At 33.9% G+C, this 23,834-nt stretch overlaps 1 protein-coding gene across 6 annotated transcripts in view; it reads right to left on the reverse strand.

Annotated features, from left to right (window-relative positions):
• The window catches only part of LOC106869304 (pleckstrin homology-like domain family B member 1), a 462,567-nt gene that overhangs the window by 17,688 nt on the left and 421,045 nt on the right, over window positions 1-23,834 (reverse strand). For all 6 annotated transcript variants that reach the window (XM_052967731.1, XM_052967733.1, XM_052967734.1 and 3 more), the window contains one exon: window positions 713-809. In XM_052967731.1, the coding sequence (XP_052823691.1) occupies window positions 713-809 (97 nt within the window). The remainder of the gene's footprint in view (window positions 1-712; window positions 810-23,834) is intronic.

The following is a 23,834-nucleotide window of genomic DNA, read 5'->3' on the forward strand; positions in this document are numbered from 1 at the left end:
TATATATATATATATATATATATATATATGTCAATTTTTTAATGTTGGCATGAGTCGGCCAAGTTTCACAGTACATTACTGACCTTTGACAGTATTGTGTTTGAGATTAAATTTGCAAACCTAGTTACAACTGTAGATGTTTAATACAGATATATTAAGTTTCACTGTGACAATACACTTCAGGGCTAAACGAAGGTCTCTCATCAACCAGGACAGCGGACAGGGGTATTTAGTTTTAGTTTCCACTAAAGATTCATCAAAACTAGCTTACTTTCTCCTAACTACTGAGAGAAACTAGTGATATTACTTACAGAATATGTATAAATGTATTTATTATAAACATACAAATATATAGATATAAATGTATAAATGTTTTATAACATATAGATGTATTAATATAAATGTTCTCAAGTTTCACTTCTTTTCTTCCTGTAACTGAGAAATTATAAGATTGGTGCAGTTTTAATCACATCTGCACAGATGTCTGCATGCATTAATTGGTGCATCAACAATGTATATGAGACCATGGGGTCTATTTTCCCAGTGAGGTAAAAATGTTTGTCAAACACATACATGGTTGCAAGATTTGACTCAGAAAACATCAGAGCAAACATTAAACAAATCAACATATTTTCCTGCCTGTTTAACCAAACAGGAACAAATGAAAGTGGCTGTACTATGATTTCACGCACACACTAGATAGATATCTCACCTGTTCATCAATTAAATGCATCTTTTCATTCTGTGCCTGTGCCAGCAATCTTTCCAGTTCAGATAGTTTCTCCATGTGGTCATTATCACTGCTCAGACTGAAAAAGAAAACAATTGGATATACCAACAAGGATAATGGTCAATGTAATAGTAAAGTAATTAGTTCATTGACTGCAATAGATATTGCACTGTGGTCCTAACCAAAGTATATATATATATATATATATATATATATATAACCCGTTTTGATAAACACACACACATTAATCAATTACATGAACAATTTGAACTGAGAGAAAGAGAGAAAAATTCAGAAAAAGCTACCAATGCAAGTAATATAACAATAACAACAACAACATTGATACACACCAACAAACAAATTTTTAGATAGGAAATAATTCTTGTGAACAATTTCCTCGAAAGGAATGATAGAGTAAAAAATCTAGAGTTAACAAGATAACAAAACTGTAGTGAATCATGACTGCCACTACCTAATGTTAGCTCTGTAAGTTCAAATCAGGCTGAAGTCGACTGCTTTCCAATCTACTATATGAAACACCTCACCATTTTTCCTCCCCGAATTTGTGAAGACATGATGATGAAAATCATTGTCATCACTGCATATCTTGGGCAAGAAAACCTGGTGGAACCCCTCCCTCTCCAGGCTAAACTCATTTCCACAGCTGAGTGGACCGGAGCAATGTGAAATGAAGTGTTTTGCTCAAGAACACAATGTATCACCCAGTCCAGGAACTGAAACCACAATCTTACAATTGTGAGTCCAACACCCTAACCACTAAGCCATTTTTTGCAATTTGTCTCTGTTCTGTCTCCTTTCATCTTACACTTGTAGAAAAATAAAACATCATTGTCATCGCTGTCATCCTCATCCATTTAACATACACTTCCCTGCTGGCATGGGTTGATAGTTCATCGGTCAGTCCTTATTTTATTGTCCTCCTGGGCAGGCCAAAGGATCATATGTGCCAGTAATCTTTGGTGACCTGGTAGACTTGTTAGCACGTAGAACAAAGTACTTAGTAGCATTTCTTCTGACTCTTTACATTTTGAGTTAAAATCCAACCAAAATCAACTTCGCCTTTCATCATTTTGGGGAGGCACTAAAATAAAGGGCCTGTTGAGTACTGGGAGTCAATGTAATTGATTTAACTTAGATTGATGGCCGTGTGCCAAAAGTTGAATCATTATCATTATCATTAACATCATTATTATTATTACAATTATTAAGGTAGTGAGCTGAAAGAATCACTACCTTAATAATAGTAATAATAATAACAGAAATGCTTAGTAGCATTCCATCCATCTTTACGTTCTGAGTTCAAATTTTGCTGGGGTTGACTTTGCCATTTGTTCTTTTGAGATCGATGAAATAAGCACCAGTATAACACTGAGAGTGATATAATCAACTAGCCCACTCCTACAAGATTTCTATAATAGAAAGGATCATCATCATCATATGGTATCCATCAGTTATTGTCCTTGATAGTGTTGTTTATCTCTAAATCAGCCCTGATATCAAGATAACTCATGATCATTGGCCATCCTTCTCTTTAAGAGATATTCAAAAGTTTCAAGACAGTGGGGTGCAATTTGAGAGAAATTTGGCTGCTGTCTCTAGCAGGACTAGCAGGTACGTAAATACCCCTTACTGACCTTTGATATTTTGACAAAGGGCCACTAGAAAATCTCTATTCTTTGTTTCTATTTCAATGGATACAGCGTAAAAAGAAACACCTTTCTTTTCTTTTCTCTCCCCTATCCCAACCATAAAGAAAAATCTAAGAGAAATGTTAAAAGCTGAGAACTAAATATGTGAAACATAATGTTGGCATTAAAGTTTTATCAGAAATATTGAGTGTCTGAAACAGTATCAATGGCAAGGAAGAATTAAATGGGGAAGAGGTGTCACAATATAGTAAGGTTGATGTAATAATAATACCAAGTGTACTGATGGTTGCGAGGGAATGGAGAAGAAAAGATGTTAACTGAATGATGAATAAGAGAAGGCAGAGTTGTCAGGGCTATGATAATAGTAATAACAGTAATAGTTGTAGTAGTAATAATAATCATGATGATAATAATAATGTCTGTAATAGTAGTAGTAACAATGATGGTAATAACAACAACAACAATAATAAAGAAAAAACATCAGTAGCAAAATTCCATCTGGTTTCGTGACGGCCATGAAATGCTGGCAAAAATAGAAGAGAGAGAGAGAGAGAGAGAGAAAGAGAAAGAGAGAGAGAGAGAGAGAGAGAGAGAGAGAGAGAGAGAGAGAAGGACAAAGAATAATGTTAAGTGAATATTGAAATGGTAAGAGCCGTAGGCAATCATGATTTTCACACCATTGTGTTTGTGATGCAAGACTAAAAGAGAAGAGAGATGGAGGAAAGGGAAAAGTGAGACAAAAAGGAAGGAGAGAGAACGAGTGAAAGTAGAGTGTGAGAAGGAAAGAGAGAGAAATGAAGAAAAATGGAAAGAGAGGAAGAATAGTGGAAATAGTGAGTATAAGAAAAGGAGGGATATGGAGACAAGGATACTGAGAGACAAAGATACAGAAAGGAGTATACTACGAGAGAAAAGATAGGAATGGAAAGGGAGTGAGAGGGAGCAAATAATTTGAGAGAACACTTAGAGTGTATTTCTGGAATATTCTGACAGTAAATGGATGAGAAATGAATAAAAGATTACCATTCATTTTTTTTTTTTAAAGTCAAAACCAGAGTTTCAGTAAAATTTCTTCAATAATCAGTCAACATTTCTTTGATATCCATTCAATGCCTTCATTTAATACAACACTTCCTCAACACTTAGCAAATATCTTGATACAACACTTCTTCAACACTTAAATGTCTGGATACAACACTTCCTTAACACATAGCAAAATTTAGGCCTTCTGCCTAAATTTTGAGGGGAGGGGAAAATTTGATTGGCTGGTCCATAATTTTATCAACCCCAGAGAGAATAATAATAATGATAATGATGATGATAATAATAATAATAACAATAATGGTTTCTAATTTTGGCTCAAGGCCTGCAATTTGTAGGAAGTAGATAAGTCTATTACATCAACTCAGTGTTCAACTGATACTTACTTTATTAACCCCAAAAGAATAAAAGGCAGAGTCAACCATAGTGGAATATGAGCCTAGAACATCATCATTGTCATCATAGTAGTAGTAGCAATGATACCAGAAAAACAATGAGTGGTTTAATCAAAGTTGCTCAACATGAATACCTACTCATCAAACACCACCACCACGCCGTCGCTGCCACCACTGCCAGCAGCAGCAGCAGCAGCACCACCACCACCACCACAGGCACTGCACCACCTTCAATTTATAACCCTACTTAGTAAATAAATGATCAAGCTCCAGAAGGTTTTTTTGCAACCAACATTAATTATCCACTGAATAAACAAAAATTACTTCTCTATTTTATTTCTATTCCACCAGATTAAGTTCAATTTCTTATTTTTTTTATTTCTTTCTTTTTATTTCCTCTCTTTCAATCATCTTCTTTGCCTGTCTCCAACTCCTCTTCATTCCTTGGCTATTTATTGCTGACCCTAACTCCTCTGTCTTCTTTCATATCAATTGTAATGGGTAGCATTCTAAAGTCTACTCAGAGTACCTTGTTTAGCCTCAGATCAAAGCTAATCAAACAAACCAATAAAGATATTCCAGTCATGACCACCCAGTCTTTTTTTTCTTCAGGCGATGGTATTTTTTTAGTGCTATTGTTTAACCCCAGGTCAGTCCTGATCAAACAAAATACTTTTGATCATAAGTCTGCTAGATTAACAATAAAACATATGCTGGCATAACTGTAATTATTTGGTTTAACCCAGAAAGAAGACATATAACAAAACTCGGAGATGAGTGAAACCACAATACCAAAAAAGACATTCCAAATAAAGTCTGAAAATATGACAAGAATAGACAGAGTTGCTATTGTGTAAATACAAACACAATGAAGTACATAGAGAGGTGATTCTATTTAGAAGTAGGTCAAAACTATGAGCTAGAGGGGGAGTCTATAGTAACTAAAATCACCAACGAATCATACCCTGCAATCTTCATAAGATTACCGGTTTGTTAACAGTGTCTTGTTTGAATGTTTGAAATCTGGATGACAGAAGTTATAGATTTTTAGCTGACATTGAATGGATAGATGGATATAAATGCCTATTTTTGTTTTATTTTACATGCTGGGTCTAAAGGAAAGGGAAATGCCCATAGCCTTCGCAGTCTCTCTTAGATTGGTGAGATTGCTACCATAAATGTTCCTCTTGAACATTTGTAAGCCAAATCCTTGTAGGTTTGCAGAAAAGATATGAGCAGGGAGAGAGAATTCAAAGGGATGATGTTGTAAGAAGGAAGGATAAGATGGAGTGATTAGTAAGAGGTTGAAGGGTAGTGATGGGAGGAGATGAGTGGGTTAGAAATGCCTGAGTAATGGTAGTGGAATGAACCCAGCTACTCCAAGCAACAGAGACCATTAGAAAAGGCAGGACACCTGTAAGTCAGAGGAGTGTGTCTTTGACTCTATGCCAATCAAGTGAATGGCTCTTTTCTGGATGCAGTCTAGGGTGTCTGTGTGTAGCAGTAGTAGTAGTAACAGCTGTGTGTCAGTTCTGAGCCTCATTATAAACCTCACGAGCTTAATGAAATATCAGTAATTGTCTTCTGACCTTGAAGAGAAGACCCAGTGATTGGGATGTGAACTGCAATGTTAGATACAATATCTTAGTTGATAGAAAAGCAGGAACCATCTGGACTAATCTTAATCCTGGGTTGAGACTTCCTCAGCTCCTGAATACCCTCTTTAACTGCCAATGGAAAAACTTCTAATAAACCTACCACTAATATATAAATTAAACAAACAAATTAGTCCATCCTTTTTACCTAAGTTCTGAGTAATAATGAGTTTATAAGCAGTGTCATCACTAAGGTATCTGTTTACACACACACACACAAACAGTGTTGGTTACAGATATATTCTATAATAAAGTATAGCATTGTCCTTAAAAGAACACATTAGATATTATAATCTATAGTGTGCTATTTTCTGAATACAAAACGGAAGTCATGGAAGAAATAGATTTGACCAGATATCTACTTGATCAGCAGCAACTTGGGGCGAAACAGCAACAACTGGTAGTTAATAAGTCTATCTAGTGAAACGGTAGGGATTATAACAGCTGCCTAGAAACATTAAAAAAACAAAAAAAAAATCATTACAAGGAGACATTGCTTTTAGATGCAGTGGGTTGTAAATAGTGAAACTGGTGTCATTCACAGGACATAAGTGACCATGTGACTTACACAGCAGGTACTAACTGATACTGGATACCTACATAGATATAACCACACAGAGAGAAGATACTTGAACAGAAAGAAAACTAGTTCATTTTTATTACCAGTTGCTACTTCAGTTAAGTGATGATGCGGTGATGATGTTGGCTGCCATTAATATACAAGAGAGAGAGAGAGAGAGAGAGAGAGAGAGAGAGAGAGAGAGAGATAGAGAGAGAGAGATGTGTACTAAGCCTGGACAAATCAGTAGTATGTTAACTGTGTGATAGCAAGTATATTGTGGTGGTTTAGTCACAGGTCAGTATTGATTGAATCTCAAGTAAAAGACATTCTAACTATGACCTTCCAGTCTTTTCTATACCTAAAACTACATTTTCAAATATATTTCCCTTTTAAGACAATAAGATATAATTTGAAGAGATTTAGCTACCATTTCCAGCAAGTCTATTGAAAGTGTTTGGTGATTGACAATAAAATCTATATGCTAATCGTTAAATACAGTAATAGTGTTTTGTTTTGTTTTTTAAACTATAATCACATCTTTAATTACAGAAACACTGTTTTCATTGTAACTAGATTTTTAAAGAGGATGAAAAGAAAAGATGAAGTGATGAGCAGTGCACCAAATTCTATTTGGTTTATTACACCTGTATCTATACAATTAAGTTACATCAAGTTTATACACTCTAGCTATATCTAGTTTATATACTCTAATTATATCTGGCTTATATACTCTAGTTACATCCAGCTTATTTAAACTGTTTATATTTGGTTTACTGAATCTAGTTTTTAAATTACATCTAGTCAGTTTATATTACATCTAGTTCTATTTGATTCATTCTATCTGGGTTACTAAATCTAGTTCTATCTGGTATATTTAAGTTATATCTAATTTAGTTATACTGAAAGTAACTGGAACATGACATTTGTTTCAACAGTGAGCATCTGTGTATTCTGATTGAATGATTAGTTACAATTTTCTTTTCTACTCTAGGCACAAGACCCGAAATTTTTGAGGAGGGGGCCAATCGATAAGATCGACCCCAGTACGCAACTGGTACTTAATTTATCAACCCTGAACAGACGAAAGGCAAAGTTGACCTTGGTGGAATTTGAACTCAGAATGTAAAGACAGACAAAATGCTGCTAAGCATTTCGCCTGGCATGCTAATGTTTCTGCCAGCTCGCCACCTTGGTGATGACAATATAGTGATGATGATGGCAGTGGTGGTAATGTTGAAAGTGATGACAAATATTTCCAAATATTATTTTTAGGTTAGCCAAATCTACTGATGTATCCATTTTAAATTCTTATGAAGTCTTGAAATCTGCAAAATGTGAAATCCTCTTTAACTGAGCAGGAACTTGTGATTGGGTCATTAGCTCAAAGTTTTAGGTTGGATAGCAAAGACATATATACAAGATTAACCCTTCAGTATTCAAACTGGCCATATCAGGCCCAGATATTCTACATGTTTTATGTTCAAATTAATTAGATCAGGTTTCTCACAACTACCCTACAGTGTTATTCTAAAAATAAACAATCACATCACTGAAACCTCAAAGCTACAAGATAATATATGATTAATTCAAAACAATGTGGTTAAATAAACATTACATTTGACAGAGTAATCTGAATACTAAAGAGTTAAAGGTGTCAAGGAATTTTATAGTCTGGCCATATTATTTTTGTCTTGTATCCATACTCTTCAGTGGAAACAGAGACAGCCTGGAAGATGAGAACTGTTGTATAGAAGATGGGGTGGGTATTTAGAAAGACCTTTCAGCAATCATCTGGTTCAGACAGCTACACCATGGCCATGGCTAGCTGGAGAACAAGAAAAATGGTACAAAGATCAGCTGAAAATCATCTTGAAGAATGGAAGGCATTGCTGCCAACTGTTCTCTTTGGTGTTATGGATGAAAAACACATTTAGAATTACCAGGAGATATAAAGGAAGCGATAAACATGCAGATTAACACTTGACCTCTCTAACCAAACATTTCTATGTCTTATATATAATTGAGCTGCACATTAAAGATTGAAGTGTACAGTCATCAAAAAATTGGCAATAGACAGAGGAGATGATCATCTTAGAATCTGATGGACAACCAATTAGCAAACAAGCATCAAAAATGGTAATTCTTGATTAGTAATATGTTAGAATTGTTAGTAACTGCTACAAAGAGATGGCCCTGGAACAGACATTCTGAAGGGAGATTTACAACTGATCTAGCATAGAAGAGCTGCTGTAGATGTATAAAGAACTATATTTCTTCTGTCACATGTACACACACACGCACACACACACACAAGTAATATACATCTCACACAGACATATGAAAGGTATAGATATATTTTTGCTTGTGGTTAAATAATGAAAGATCCAGCTGTGGAAATCTCTCTTTCTTTCTTTTCCAAACACAGTTAATTGCTTCATATGGGAAAAACCGCAAAGAAACGAAGTCACATACTGGACAGTTCAAAGATATTTCTGACGGTATCAAATATATAATGTCATATAAATGGTTATCAATAACAGTGAAAAGAGTCTTAGATGCATACATAGAACCCATTCTCACAGATGGTTGTGAGACCTGGAACATTGACAAGAATGAAAGCTTACCAATGCTGCAGCGATGTGGTACCTTTGATGAATGTTCAAGATGACTATGTACAAGGGGTGACAATCATTGAGGTCCTCAGATGAGCAAAGACCATCAGAAAGTTTCTTAACAACATAAACAGGAGAGAATTGTCTCAGTTCATTGGACAAACACTATATGAGATGACAAGAAGGTGACAACAGGGAAACTGAAAAGAAGTTGTTAGGGAAAATAATGAGAGAAGCTACTTGATAGTCTTACCACCTGGCTAAAGAAAAACTAGCCCAATAAACTGCTATGCGAAGAACAGGGGGGCATGGAGGTCCCTAGTCTATGACACCTGTAGGCATGGTTCATGAAGAGAGTAAAAAGTGTATAAGGACCACTTTATCCAATGTCTTCATAGGATGGATAGGGTATGCTTTGAGGAATATTTGGCTGTTATTTCTAACAGGTCACACCATCATGTAGAATTTCTTTTGCTGGCTGGATCTAATATAGTTAATGTGTGGCCCCAAGTTAATGAAGTAAATCTTCAATCACATGTGACCATCTCCTCTTGCTCAACCCATTAATGCATAAAATATAATTTCCAAATTGTCCTGCTTTTGGGACACTATGTATGAATGGGTTACAACAGTGTATCTAAAACTACATTATCCAATGTGTTCATCTTTTTGGCAGAATGTTATTTGAGAGAGATTCTGGCTGCTTTTTCTATAGCAGGGCAAACAACTGCAATGATGGCTTTTGGTAACCTTCTCTCCTTTTATGGGTGATTAGAACTTAGACACTGATTGTATGTCTAAGTGCTAGACAGTTTACTCAATGAGAAGAAAGTGGAGAGATAAGGTAAACTATTAGGAAAGTAGATAGAAAATAGTGGGAACACATAAGACATAGATGTGTGATGAAAATAGAATGAGAAAATAATAAGAAAATGATATCATGACAATATCTGTGAGATATTCAGATAAAAAACATCTTAAACATATTAGTTAAGATTGTACAAAGAATACCTGGTTTATCAGTAAAATTATTAACAAAAAAAAAAAAACATTGAAGAAACATGACAAAGTCTATATTAGCTGTAAAAATACACTGAAAAAATATTAACGATGGCCTAAATGGAAATATATAACAAAATTTATTAATTTGTTGATCAGATGCCCAATAGAGGAGTTTAACAAATGAACAGAGACAATGTAGGGTGGAGAAGATTCTTTAGTCCTGCTGCAGATATGACAACTCCTTAAGTGTTGGTGCCAGAATAAAATACTCTTAGTACCATTCCTCTAGCTAACCATGAAAGGGTTGATGAAAGGAATGGCATCCAGAAACCATGCAAAAACATGGAACTTAAGAGCGAGTTGTGGTTGCTGATCTGTCTCAGAAGTAACTCAAAATAAGAACTGATTTGTATCCTCACCTACCTTACACAAGATGGACTTTGCTTTGTGCCCTCCATCAAGGCCGGAGTTGATATAATCAACTTATACCCTTGAAGGCACTGCTTCAGCCTGGTCACCGTCTAATGACTAAAACCAGTTAAAGAATAAACAAGTTTTGCAGACATATTTCCCATATCAGCATAATCAACATTGCAAACATTTAATAGCAAACATTAGCACAATGCAATGAGAGAAGGTGGAGGATCAGTGGAGGATAAACCCCAGTATTTTACTGGCACTTTAATTTATCAATATATATATATATATATATATATATATATATATATATAACTCAAAGTATTCAACATCAATACAGACATCACATACTTGAAAGTATTGAATATGAAACTAGAAAAATTTAATCAAATAAAAACAATTCTTTTTGTATTTGTTTTTGGTGAAAATACTCACCTAAAGAAGTCCATAGGGCGGCCACAGAACCAACAATATTCCAGCTGAAAGCTTTTAGCAATTGCTTGTCTAGTACTAGTTGATGGGACTACAATTCCGTTACGTCCTGCCATGTTAAGTGGATCTGTAGCCATGTTAACTCCAACGTGTCAACATTTATCAGTCCATCTTTGCAGATAGAGAATGGGACTATTTATGGATATTTACACACACAAAAATATATTTTCTTTTTTTTCACAAGAAATTACTTTTGCAAGTCCATTTCTAAATAATCACATGAAAATGTGATTTGTTCTTCATGAAGTCAGACAAGTAAAACTATCAGATAATCAATTGAATAATCCCTGAAGGATTGCAGTAAATTCTCAGGTTTCCATGTTTCCCATGATATGTAAGAGGAGTGTGGAGATTACAGGATAATCTTGGTTCTTAGCAAGAAAAGATTTCTCAAATAGTTCATATTGGCAGATAAAACAAAAACATGGTTTTGTTATGTGTCCTTGAGTTGGCAACAGAGAATGGTGTGTATGTGTTAGGTATGTAGGTGTTAGATGTGTATATAAACATACATACATACATAGAAGTGTAATTAAAAGATACTTGGATGGGTGAAAGTGTGTGTGCACAAAATTAATTCAGAAGAGAAATTCAGATAAGTAAAATCAGTATAACAGGAGGGATATATATGGAGAAACATAATAATAAGAATTTACAGACATGGCCTCATTTATATCAAAATTTATTGTTTAACTACGGGTAAACCCTGATCATGTCATTTTTTCAAAGATCCAGTATATGTTGGATTATATAGTCAATGTGTCCTTTTTTAAAAGGCTGTAAGGTGTAATTTGAAAAAGATTTTGGCTTAGTATTGCAGAGGTTTGCTTGTTGACAGTCAAAAGTCATTATTTACTGAGTGATGTAACATTGTGTACATGTTCTGGTAAAATATGGAAGCTAATTTTTTTTTTCCCAGGGAACATCTTAGTGATTATAGCCACACTAAAAGCTGACTTCAACTAAAGCCTAAAATTACTAAATAACTGCCAAATTATATGTAGAAAGCCAAATCACCAAGATAATAATTACAACTAGACTAATGACCCAGTCCCCTCTATTTTCTGTTTTCTTTTAGTACTAACATAACAATTAAATTCTTTAGTTTGGGAGGTCAAATCAATCAGAAAATTGGGAATGTATTTCTAGTAGAATTAGGAATCTTTTATCACTATAGAACAAGGGTATTTGCTGGTTAATATTAAAGAGCCACAAGTTTATAAATGGAACTATATATGATCTGTTCCATGCCCCTTATCCTATACAAGATACAAACATGATATTAATAAACAAGAAATTGATTGCTTGTTAGAATAATGTAACAATAGATAAGAAACTTAATCATTTAACCTAAGTGCTCAAAATGAAATTCCCAAAACAGTTGGTAAAGTGAAAGTGGAGTTTAATACTATGAATTATTCAATGTGGGAAATCAATTGTAATTTAGAGGAAAACTTGCTATTTTTGATATTAATATAATAGATTAATAAAAAAGAAAAATTAATTCAAAAGTTTTAGGTGACTTGTTAAATCTTGTTTTTTGCATTCCCCCTTATCCAAGTTTCCCTGTTTCATGTGTATATAAATACATTGGGATCAGGTTTTCTGATTAACTGAGGGTATTAAATCTAGAAAGCTCTGTAAAACACAACCATGCAAATAAAATGGAAGGGAGCAATTTCGGCTGTCATGTGTGAAAGAATATTAGATTTTGGACAAAGGAAATTTAGAAGAGTAATGAAATAAGGAGGGTTTATAATATGAACATCAAATACAAATTAATCAAAATACCATTGACAGTTGTTTGAGAAAGAGCTTAAACAAAGAATGGGTAATACAAAAATTGAATTTTTCATGTCAACAATGGTTGAGGTAAGACTTCGGTTAACACAGCAAAGCAAAAACCAATATATGAGGTTTTAATTTGATTACAAAATAAAATAGGTAACAATAATTATAACAAATATGCATAATATTGACATTATTTTAGAAAAGAACTGTTTTCATTGAATTGTTATAAATATTGAAATATATCTATGGAAATAGAGTTTGAGACTGTTTAAATTTACAAATTGATTTCAATTAGACATAAGCAACAATAACAAGTATAATGTAATAAGTTTATGAATCTATGATACATAACAGTTGTAGGGCCTTGACGTACTTCAAAAACATCAAGGTATCAAAACAATGTTACTCAAGGAGGTAGTTTTAGAACAAGGTGCAGAACAGAATGGTATAGATAGGAACAATATTAACTTTAAGTAAAAAGGACAGGGAACTAGAAACAGTTGAAGCAACACTGAAACGAGAGAGTTAAATAAGCTGAGTGAATAGTTGGATTCTAAGAAGACAGTTTGCCCAACCAAAATAACGGAAGCACAGAACAACAACAATAATTATTTCGAAGTTTTTGAAAGGGTTCTTAAGTGTCAGAAATATTGATTTTGATTGTCAAGGAAAAAAATTTCTTTTATTGTCATAATTAAAAAAGACAAGAAAAAATTGTCAGTTTAGATTTTGACTTTCAACGTTAGGATTTACAAAAAGTTAGGATTTACAAAAAATTAGGATTTACAAAATAGGTTGTGGAGGATATATAACCAAAATGATCAAAGATGATATTGTGAATGATATAAACTTGTTTAATGGTTGTGAAAAACACACGACATGTTAAATTATTTCCTGTCTGTAAAATGTCTGATTGCACCAGAAGAGAGACAATTGAGGTAGAGCCTAGAGGATTATGTACAGCAAGTTGATAGACTAAATGCCACTTTAAGAGCTTAATAGCAATGTTGTAGTAATAGCAGTAGTAGCAGCAGATATAGTAGTGGATCATATACAAGTACTATAGCAGCAGGAAGAAAAACTCAAGAAAATTAGTCCGGACATGTCTGTTTGATGTCATTACAAAAGTAATTATAACAAAATTATAAAAGTCTAGATTTTTCTATTCTTTTTTACTTCTTTTCTTTGTTATTTGCAATATAGTTTCCTGAATTAAAAAGTTATTAATCCCTAATTAATGAAATAGAGTACTGCATGGGAAAATGATTTATTTAACTCAAACAAGCTTCCCTTCCTGGTCTCACAAGTTGTGGTTATTGTTGTTCCATGATTAACTAGCTCAATGTTGTAGTGAACCAGTTTAAATTTTCCTACATTAATTTCTCTTCTAAACACATATCCGGATAGGGCAGGGTCTTGTCCACCACAGGAAATGAAGACACACACATTGTCCACATGCAAAGGTTGGCTGACAGGACATTAATGGCAGATCTTGTTAAACGGGGGCAATGTTGAATGATATAATGATGAAATACACAAGTTGCACTGATCTTCAGGAAGATAAATTCAACTGTGAGCTGTGGTTCAAATTCTGCTCTAGTTTTCTGAGGTCAATTGAACAGTGAAACAAAGCAGCTCAGTATTGTATCAGATAGTAATACAATGTCTTCAATAACCTTTTATTCTCTTAACATCAATCATTTATGTAGTAATAATATAATGAACTATTTTAAAATTAACAAATACAAAACCATATGTACATAACAACCTCATCAACTGATATGTGTGGTCCAAACCTGCCAACTCATAGTTAATTATTTTCTATTCAATAAACATCTTCAAATAGATTGAAGTACTATATCTAACTTAAAGAAGAAAGAATAACAAAATATATTATTTATCAGTGATATAAAATGCGTAGTGAGGTGGTTGAATAGAATAAGAAGGAAATAAGATCACTTACAAACAGAATAGAATAACAGTAAACACTAGTTGTTGTTGGTGATGGATAACATAAAGCACAGGTGTGTTATAAAGTAGAGGTGTGGAATATTTATAGGTGAGAAAAGATGTGAAGGTGGATATTATAATTAAATAAAAACAGAGAGATATATATCACAAAAGTATGTTAACTGACACAGTCAGACTCAAGGTCTCTCAAAGATTATCTCCCTTGTTTTTGTGATTCAGTCTTTGTTTCATAAGGTACTCTGTGTGTGTGTGTGTGTGTGTGTGTGTAGTAAAAGATTAGTATTTAATATATACATACATACACACACACACACACACACACACACACACACATATATATATATATATATATATAAGTTAAATATTAGTATTTCATATATGTGTGGTTAATAGCCAGTATTACATAATATATAACTAGCAGTATTTCCTATTCCTGCAGTAGTCTAAGAAATGTAGAATATTCTTTAAAACAACACCACCACCACCACTATCAGAGGTTTTGTTATTAAAACAGAAAAGAACCAAATCTTAGAATATCAGCAGGAAGTGTCACAGCTTGAAGGAGATAGTTCTGGAATTCTAGCAAATAATTATTCTATAAAATGATAAGAGCTATAGAAGGGGTTTCCTATGGTTTTGCTATTTCTTTTATGTTATTTTAAACAAATTATGCTAGAAAGAAGGCAAAAATACAAAATTAAGAAATATTTTGTGTAAATAAATAAGGTTTCTTGCCTTAAAACTAATATCAAAGAATTACTGGGAATTTCAAGTCAAAGTCTAATCATCTTTAGAATAGTTACAAGGAGAATAAAATAAACTACTACTACTACTGATAATAATAATAACAACAAGAGCACTCAGAGAGCACAAACCTTCACCAAGACAACACCAATGTCCTTTCAACGATTAGCCGGAGATGATTTTTAAAATAAGAATATTTGAAATAAACTCACCTGCTCTCACAAAGGAGAATACTAAAAATGAACCTGACCGCTCGCAAAAATTAAGTAAAAAAATCCGGAAAAATAATCCAGTATCTTTGTCCGGTACTAGATTGATCCCAAAATCTAATCAGTTTGTGCCAGTCATGAAGCCAAACATCTCTGAAAGTTTCATCCAAATCCATCCAGCAGTTCTTGAGATATCTTGTCCAGAGACAAACACACAAATGTGACTGAAAACAATACTACGTTAAGGTGGAGGTAATAATGGTTTCAAATTCTGGCACAAGGCCAGCAATTTCAGGGATGGGTGTAATAATGATAACAACAATAAAATTATCTTATTAACTAACTAAATGCAATAAATTCCACTTAAAAAAATAAAAAGTTGAAAGTGATCAATATTTCATTAAATACTTTTTATTTCTTTTTTCAGGGGAAATAAACATGACCAAGAACTAACAGGTTTTAGTTGATTTAACTGACCTCTATTTAGCTACAAGTCAGCACCAAAAAACTTCCAGGGATTACCTTATCTAATGTATCCTTCCTTTCTTAAAATGCTAGGATATGATTTGAGAAAGTTTGTCTGTTATTTCTAGCACATAGAAGCTCTTTGCTGGTAACAATATGTGAGTGAGAAGCGAGTAGGAAGAGTGGTTGACAAGATTTTCATTTCAGTAGCAAGTAATTTGGCAAGGAAAAGTCAGTTTGCTGATGATAAAGTAGAAAGAAAACAGTAACCACTTCAGATAGGAAGAGGAGGATAAAATAATAATAATTCAGGTGTAATTATAGAATACACAGCAGGTAAATACTTGTGACCATCCCCTTGTGGGTTACCTTGGAGATTGTCGCATCCATTTAATGAGAAAACTTCAACAATTTCAGCACTAGAAAAACATTTCTGATATCAGCACTACAACCACATAACTGTGGAATATCTCCAGTGTCTATCTATCTATCTATCTATCTGCCAATGTCTATCCATTTACCTGACTGTATCTTATCTATCTATTCATTTACCTTTCTCTCTCTCTATGTATACCTATACAGTAGAAACTGTTTATCAGATAGAGAGTAGAGGAATTAGAATTGGTTATTGAGAACAACTAGAATAGAACACACATATGCACACACACTTTAAAAGACAACTTTTCACAGACTAACCCTAGTAAGGTTGGGGATACATCTAGTTCAATAGTAGGTAGTACACTGATGAAATACTAATACTTACACTAATAATATTGGTGTAAACAAATATCGCATCATTTACTATTGCTGCTCCTGTTGAGAGTGCAATTGATGATGGTAGTTGTTACTGGATTAAGAATACTTACTAGATGTAACGCAATGCTGGGTATAAAGTTATATTGCTGTGTATATAAAAAAATTTTGTTCAGCTCAGTTTTCACAAAGTTAGTGATTTCGGATATATATATATATATATATATAAGGTTCTTTTTTTCTTTTATTCAATTTTGACTTTAGTAAATACTGAACAGTGATGTGTTTCAGAAGTTGAGAAAGTGGAATAAGTGTCAGTCTATATACCTGCATGTGTATATAAAAATGTCTGTGTTTGTGTGTGTATGTATATATATATATATATATATATATATATATATATATATAAAAAGTTAACAAACTAGTGGCAGGTTAACAGAATCCTCACAAGTTAACAAGATAGACAGAGAGAAGCAAAGTGACTTCCATATAAAACTGAAGACATATTTTGATCCTAAAATTCAATTCAGTGTTGTTCTGTCACTGCATAACAGCAACAAAATTAATACAAAATAGCAATAAGAACAGCAGCAATACCGATTACAAAATATTTGTTTTAATATAGTTACGAATCCTTAAGAGTTATTTATAAAGACAGGAAAACTGGTATCAAAAGCTTTAATTATTGTTTATAAAGATAAAACATAACAACATAACAACAGTGGTTCTGAAGTTTGAGACGTGTGTAATTTAGGGTTTTTGGAGGAAGAAAAAGGGGACATTTTGATGAACTACAGCAATAATAAAACATTTTAATAATAATAATAATAATAATAATAATAATAATAATAATGTTAATAATAATAATAATAATAATAATAATAATAATAATAATAATAATAATAATAATAATATTAATAAAAAATAATGATTATTATAGTTCTTTTTATTAAAATTTCTGTCAAAGTTAATGTTGAAGCTTCTTTCTAATGTAGTAATCTATGTGAATATATGAAGAGAGAAAGAAGAGACAAACCAAGATGAAGGGAAACAGTAAATGTAGTAATACCATATTTAGAAAGAGATGTAGTGTGTTAGGTGTTTGTAGTGTAGCATCACTGCAGTTGACAAATACAGGTGAGACGGAAGAAAATAAAGGTGCATGTTGTAGATTGTATTGTGCAGCAGCTGTAAAAGACATCTATAAATACACACACACACACACAATTACTCTCGCTCTCTCTCACACACACACACACATATATATATATATACATACACACACGGTCACTCATATATACACCTACTCACAGGTAGATACTGGTGTGAGAAAAGAAAAACAAACTTGAAAATAAAACAAAAAGAAAATGGCTTCAGTTTTTGAAGTTGAAGACAAAAAAGGAAATATTTTGTATAAATGGCTCCCAGGAAACAGTGAGAAGAGTTTGAGGAAGTTGTTGATGGAAATTTTAAAATGTTGCTGATGTTGTTTGTGGAGGGAAGATAATCAGACATGGAAGGTTTTTGGAACACTGCAAGGAAGAAGTTTTAGTTTGTTTGTACCAACTGTGGAGGTGGCCTAAAGTGGAAGATTAGGGCTATTGGAGGTAAACTATGTTGAAAGTATGGGGAGAGAGAGAGAGAGAGAGAGAGAGAGAGAGAGGGAGAGTTGGAGCGGAGGGAGAAAGATAGAGATAAACTGACAGACAGATAACAAAATAAGTATATAAATAGAGAGCAACAGAGAAATGCTAAGAAATGATTTGTATGAACTGCTGTTTTTCCCTTATTTTCTTTGTTAGATGGCTAATTACATTTTTCATTTTACTGATAGTCTAAATATACATACATATAAATGTGTGCGTGTAAAGTCTTTACACATGCAACTAGACAATTTACCCTATGAAATTATAAATACAAGTAAGAGAAATATAGAGCTATAATTTGAAAGACAGAAAAAGTACCATTACAGATACGTTAGGAGAATAATCGACTGAAATAAAAATAATTTAGGCACATCAGTGTTGACATAAAATTCAGGAGTGGAGATTTGTTTGATAGAAATACTCAGAATTTGGTCAAAGAGAGTATTATTGGCTTGGTGGAAGTTTGTTGGCATATTCAATACAAAAGCAGAAAAACAGTGGCAATGGTGATGATGATGATGACAACCACAACAACAACAACAACAAAAACAACAAAGTGAAGAGATATGTAGTAGTTTATCTTCTGGAAAGTTACATTGGTAGTGGTGGGTGAGGGGGATTTGCCTAAATAAAGTTTGATGTCAACTCACATACACACATTTGTAAATATTTCAAAAATACAAACAAAAACGTGAAGTTAGAAATAACAATTCTCCAATTATATTTTTTTTCCCCAAAAATTTAAGTAAAATCCAACGTGTGTACGTGTGTAACTATGTACCAGTGTGTGTGTGAGTGTGTGTGTGTGTACGTATGTGAGATTATGCGTAAGTGTATGTTTATAGTGAAAGACAGAGGATACACTGATGGTGGTGGTAGTAGTAGTAATCCAAGGCACAGCAGTGAAGTTGGGGGCAGCTGGTTCACTTTAAGACAGGAATTGGTAAATATCACTGATGACAGGTACATCCACCCAGGTAGCTTAAAGATGTTAAATACTGATAGATGTTGATTCTATGTGTGTGTGTGTGTGTGTGTGTGTGTGTGTGTGTGTGTGAAATGTATGTATATACAGAAGAAGTGTGTATATAAGTGTGTGTATGTATAGAGCTGTGTATGTGTGTTTATGTATATGTATGGTTTATATGCACCTTTGTGCAGGTGTATATGTTAGCTCAATGTTTGCCAGTGTGTATATACATATATGTGTATATACAAGCATGTGTTTGTGTGTATAGAGATGTGTATGTGTTGGTGCCAAAGAGAAGCTGGTGTATGTTGATGACTGAGCTATTGGAGGTGTTGTCTATTGATTGATACAGGCAGTAGCAGTGGATGATTCCATTGGGAGGGAAAGGCAGGGGTGTGTGGGTGTGAGAGAAGTGTTTGTGGAGAGAGAGAGAGAGAAAGAGAGAGAAGTGTTTGTGGGGAGAGAAAGAGAGAGAAAAAGAGAGAAGTGTTTGTGGAGAGAGAGAGAGAGAGGGAAGTGTGTGTGATGGGGATAGGAACAGAATTAAAGAGACATAAAGAAACATGAGTGTGAAGAGGGTGATAGAGAGAGGGAGAAGGAGAGATGAGTAGATATGAAGAAAGAATATAATGAGAAGAGAAAGTCGAAGTGTGTATGTGTGTGTATAAATACACACACACACACACATATATAGAGGGATAAAGAGAGATGGATCATTATTATTATTATTGTTATTTTGAGGTCAAATTATGCTGAAGTTGACTTTGCCTTTCATCCTTTTGGGATCAATAACATAAGTACCAGTTGAATACTGAGGGTCAATGTAAATGACTTACATCCTTCTCTCCAAGTTGCTGGCTTTGTACCAAAATTTGAAAGCATTATTGTTGTTTTTATTACTATTATCATCATCATTAATAATCGTTTTAAATTTTGGCACATGGCCAGCAAATCTTTTAGGGGTAGGGAATTAGTTGATTACGTTGATCTCAGTGCTCAACTGGTACTTATTTTACTGACCACTAAAGAATGAATGACAAAGTCCGCCTTTGCAGTATTTGAACTTCAAATGTAAATTTGGAAGAAATGTTGCTGAGAATTTCAACTAGTGTGATTCTGCCAGCTTTCCAGTTATAATAATAATAGTAATAATAAAATTTTATTACCAAAAAGACAATGGATAAAAGACTATAGAGGGACTGGTTTCAAAAAATAAGGTGGGGTGAGATTAACATAGAAATTAAATGAATGAGAAAACTGAGAAGATGGTACACAAAGCACAGAGATGCAGGGCCACTACATAAAAATCATTACTCAAGGTCTCCCACAGAGATGGTCCTGAACACCTAGAGTAAATGTCTTCACAACTATCATTCCCAAATCAAAAAGCCCAAACATGACAACAGGCCCAGTCATCTGGGCTGCCATGTTCATTATCATCCCCTACCTTAGAACAGAAGGCTCTCCTGTAGATTTGCTCTAAGTGGAAAGGTTTAGTTGAAGGGTTTAGAGGAAAATGTTTGTCTCTAAATCTTTCCATTGTGTCCAACACACAAGTTCTTTAAACCAGAGCCAGCAGAAAGATCCAAACTGGAAGGAGGCAGAGTGATATTCACAACTGGATACATAGTACATACAATCATGTGTTTGTGTCTTTGTACTTGTCCTCCCCACTGCTTGACAACCAATGCTGGTTTGTTTATGTCCCCTCTAACATAGTGGTTCGGCAAAAACAGGCTCGTAGAGTAAATACCAAACTTAAAAATATATAAGTACTGGGACTGGTTTGTTTGACTAAACTCTTCAAGGTAATATCCCAGCAAGACTGAAGTCCAGTGACTGAAACAAGTAAAATGGTAGAAATAAAAAAGTGTGTGTATATGTGTGTCAAATTAAATACACAGCTGAGAGAGCTACAAATAGTTTCATGCTATCATGATCCTTGAACAGGCATATTTGTGAAATATGCCTTGTATCTTAAAGCAATCTTTAGATATATGTACACACACTTACACAGTCATACTTATACACACTTCACACTTCAACACAAGCACACACACACATATCATCAACACTGTTGTTTTAACTTCTACTTACCCATGCTTGCAGGGGTCAGTCAAGACTCTACTGAGGCAGATATTTCTATGCCCAACCCTCACCTTTGATTGTTATTTTGTTCTGGTGAACTCCCAAAATCATTCAATGTTTAAAAACTAGTTTTAATAGATACTTCTTTCAAAATCCCTATTTTACTTTTCACACATTAACTTATGTATGTTGAACTATGTAAAATGTTAGAAAAAGAAATAAGAAATTTAGCTGTTTCTTGCAAAAAATACATATAAATGCAAAATTTTTTCACAGACCCTTAAAATACTACTGTGGAACCCCAATTTACTATTTTGCTTGAGTGAATCCCACAAAGCCTCTAGTGGTCATACGGGCCCCAGTTAAGAACCACTGGCCTGGACAAATTTTCATTGAGGACTTTCAAGAGCCTGGGATCAGCACAGAAAGGTCATGGTGGGTGTGTTGGTGATTGCAAAAATGTAAACAAAATTGTACACTTAAAAAGTGATATAATGAGACATTCAAAAATCTTAAAGAGGGGAAAGAGACCAAAAAAGAATTTGAAAATGATCCACATTCACCATTACAGTGCATAAACACACACATCTTTGCAACAAGTCAGGCAATCAGCAAATTGGGCTGATCACTAGGTCCCCATCCACAGTACAACCTGGATCTGGTGCCATCTGACTTTCACTTCATCAGTTCAATGAAGGACAGTCTTCAGGGACAACAATTTGATGACACAAAGTAAAAGTGATTGTGAAGTGGGTACAACAGTGCTTGCCTACATCTTTCAAAGGGAACTTGTGAGATAGAATTAACAATGGTGTAAATGCATCATTGATGATAGAGACTATATTCAGTAGTATCTTTATATAGTGGAAGAGTTACTCTACCAACACAGACAGTTTGAATGATCTGTATAAATTAATAAAAAAGTTATGCCCACTACTACTTTACTTTTGAAATAATCTTCATCCATAAGATGGGCTTTTTCCAGTCAACTCCTGGCTATTATAGAGAACATCAATCAACAGCAGCCACGCAGTGAGACTGAACCCCAAACCATGGGTTTCAGAAGCAATCTTCTTAACCACATAGCCATGCTTGCACTATAAATACATGCATATGCATACAATCACAAATGTGCACTCATGCACACACACACACGTATATATGGTAGATATAAGATGGGTGAGTGGAGCTTGAAGAAGTAGTCAAATTAGGGAGGGAGGAAAGAAGTAAGAGAGGACAACATAGTGGGGAAAACGAAGCTGAAGTGTAATGGAATATATACATACACAAAGATGCACAAACATATACATACATGCATGTGGCTGATATTAAACAGAGAAAGTGAACCAGTAAAGTTTACCTGTTACTATAAATAGAAACAGATCAATTATTTATTAACACCTTCATTTAAATCAGTTTCAATATATCCCCACCTTCTTCTCTGGTAGAGATTTGGTGGTTTTGACGTTTCTAGAAGAAGGAGCAGTATTAATAACTCAAATAATTGTTTTTGAAAGTGCTACCCCAGTATGACCACTAAAACCAGTAACAGATCATAAGAATTACAAAACACACAGAAATAAGGAGGAAAGTGATATTAATTCTTTTATTCTTTTGTTTTAGTTGTTGCATTAAGCCTATGCTGGGGCACTACCTCGAAAGGCTCAGTCAAATAAATCAACCCCAGTACTTATTTTACAGGTCTTCTTTTGTTGAACTTCTAAGTTACAGGGATATAAACAAACCAACACTGGTTAACAAATGGTGGACAGGAGACTTACATCTTTTCTATATATATTCTAAAAAATGTCACGGACAAAAGGTGTGAGAATGAATATCCATTGTCCTAATAAGATTTTACAACAATAAGTCTATTTTATAGATTGGGAACAACTATTTCAACTATCCAGGATGTGGATGGCTGGAAGCATGAAGGACAGAGTAGTAGAGCAGCTATGGTGGAAACACTGAGCTGCAACAATCAAAGTGGTGGTGGGGCATACTGAGAGAAGAGTTAAAGGAATACACAGGGAGGAGGTACAGGAAGATTATGATGAGGAGGTGGAAAGTATGAGGGAAAGACAGAAAGATGGGAGACATTATAAAGCCCAACTGACTTTGCTTGTTAGTTTAAATTAATCTTAAATATATATATGTGAATATATACACACACACACACATATATATATATTATATATGTATGGATATATATTGAACAAGTAGAAAGATAAATTTCTTTTCAACACATAAATACTGAACAGCATATATAAAGGATAAAATCCTTTTAAGAGCAGAAAAATTTGCCGGCAAATTTTTCTGCTCTTAAAAGGATTTTATCCTTTATATATGCTGACCAGTATTAACATGTGGAAAAAAAATTTATCGTTCTACTTGTTCTACAATACGTTTCAACACTTAAAAAAGAAACTTATGTTTGTTTACATATGATGAATATATATATATGTATATATATATATATACATATATATATACAGACAGGACACAGATGTGTGTCGATAGCCAGCTGGAGGAGATGTCCTCCTGGGGCTAAAAGCAACAGTAACATCCACCCCTCGGGGTCAGCCACATTTAAGTGGCAAATATACTTCACTATATTATAT

Source organism: Octopus bimaculoides, chromosome 5, assembly GCF_001194135.2.
Source record: "Octopus bimaculoides isolate UCB-OBI-ISO-001 chromosome 5, ASM119413v2, whole genome shotgun sequence".
Taxonomy (NCBI): domain Eukaryota; kingdom Metazoa; phylum Mollusca; class Cephalopoda; order Octopoda; family Octopodidae; genus Octopus; species Octopus bimaculoides.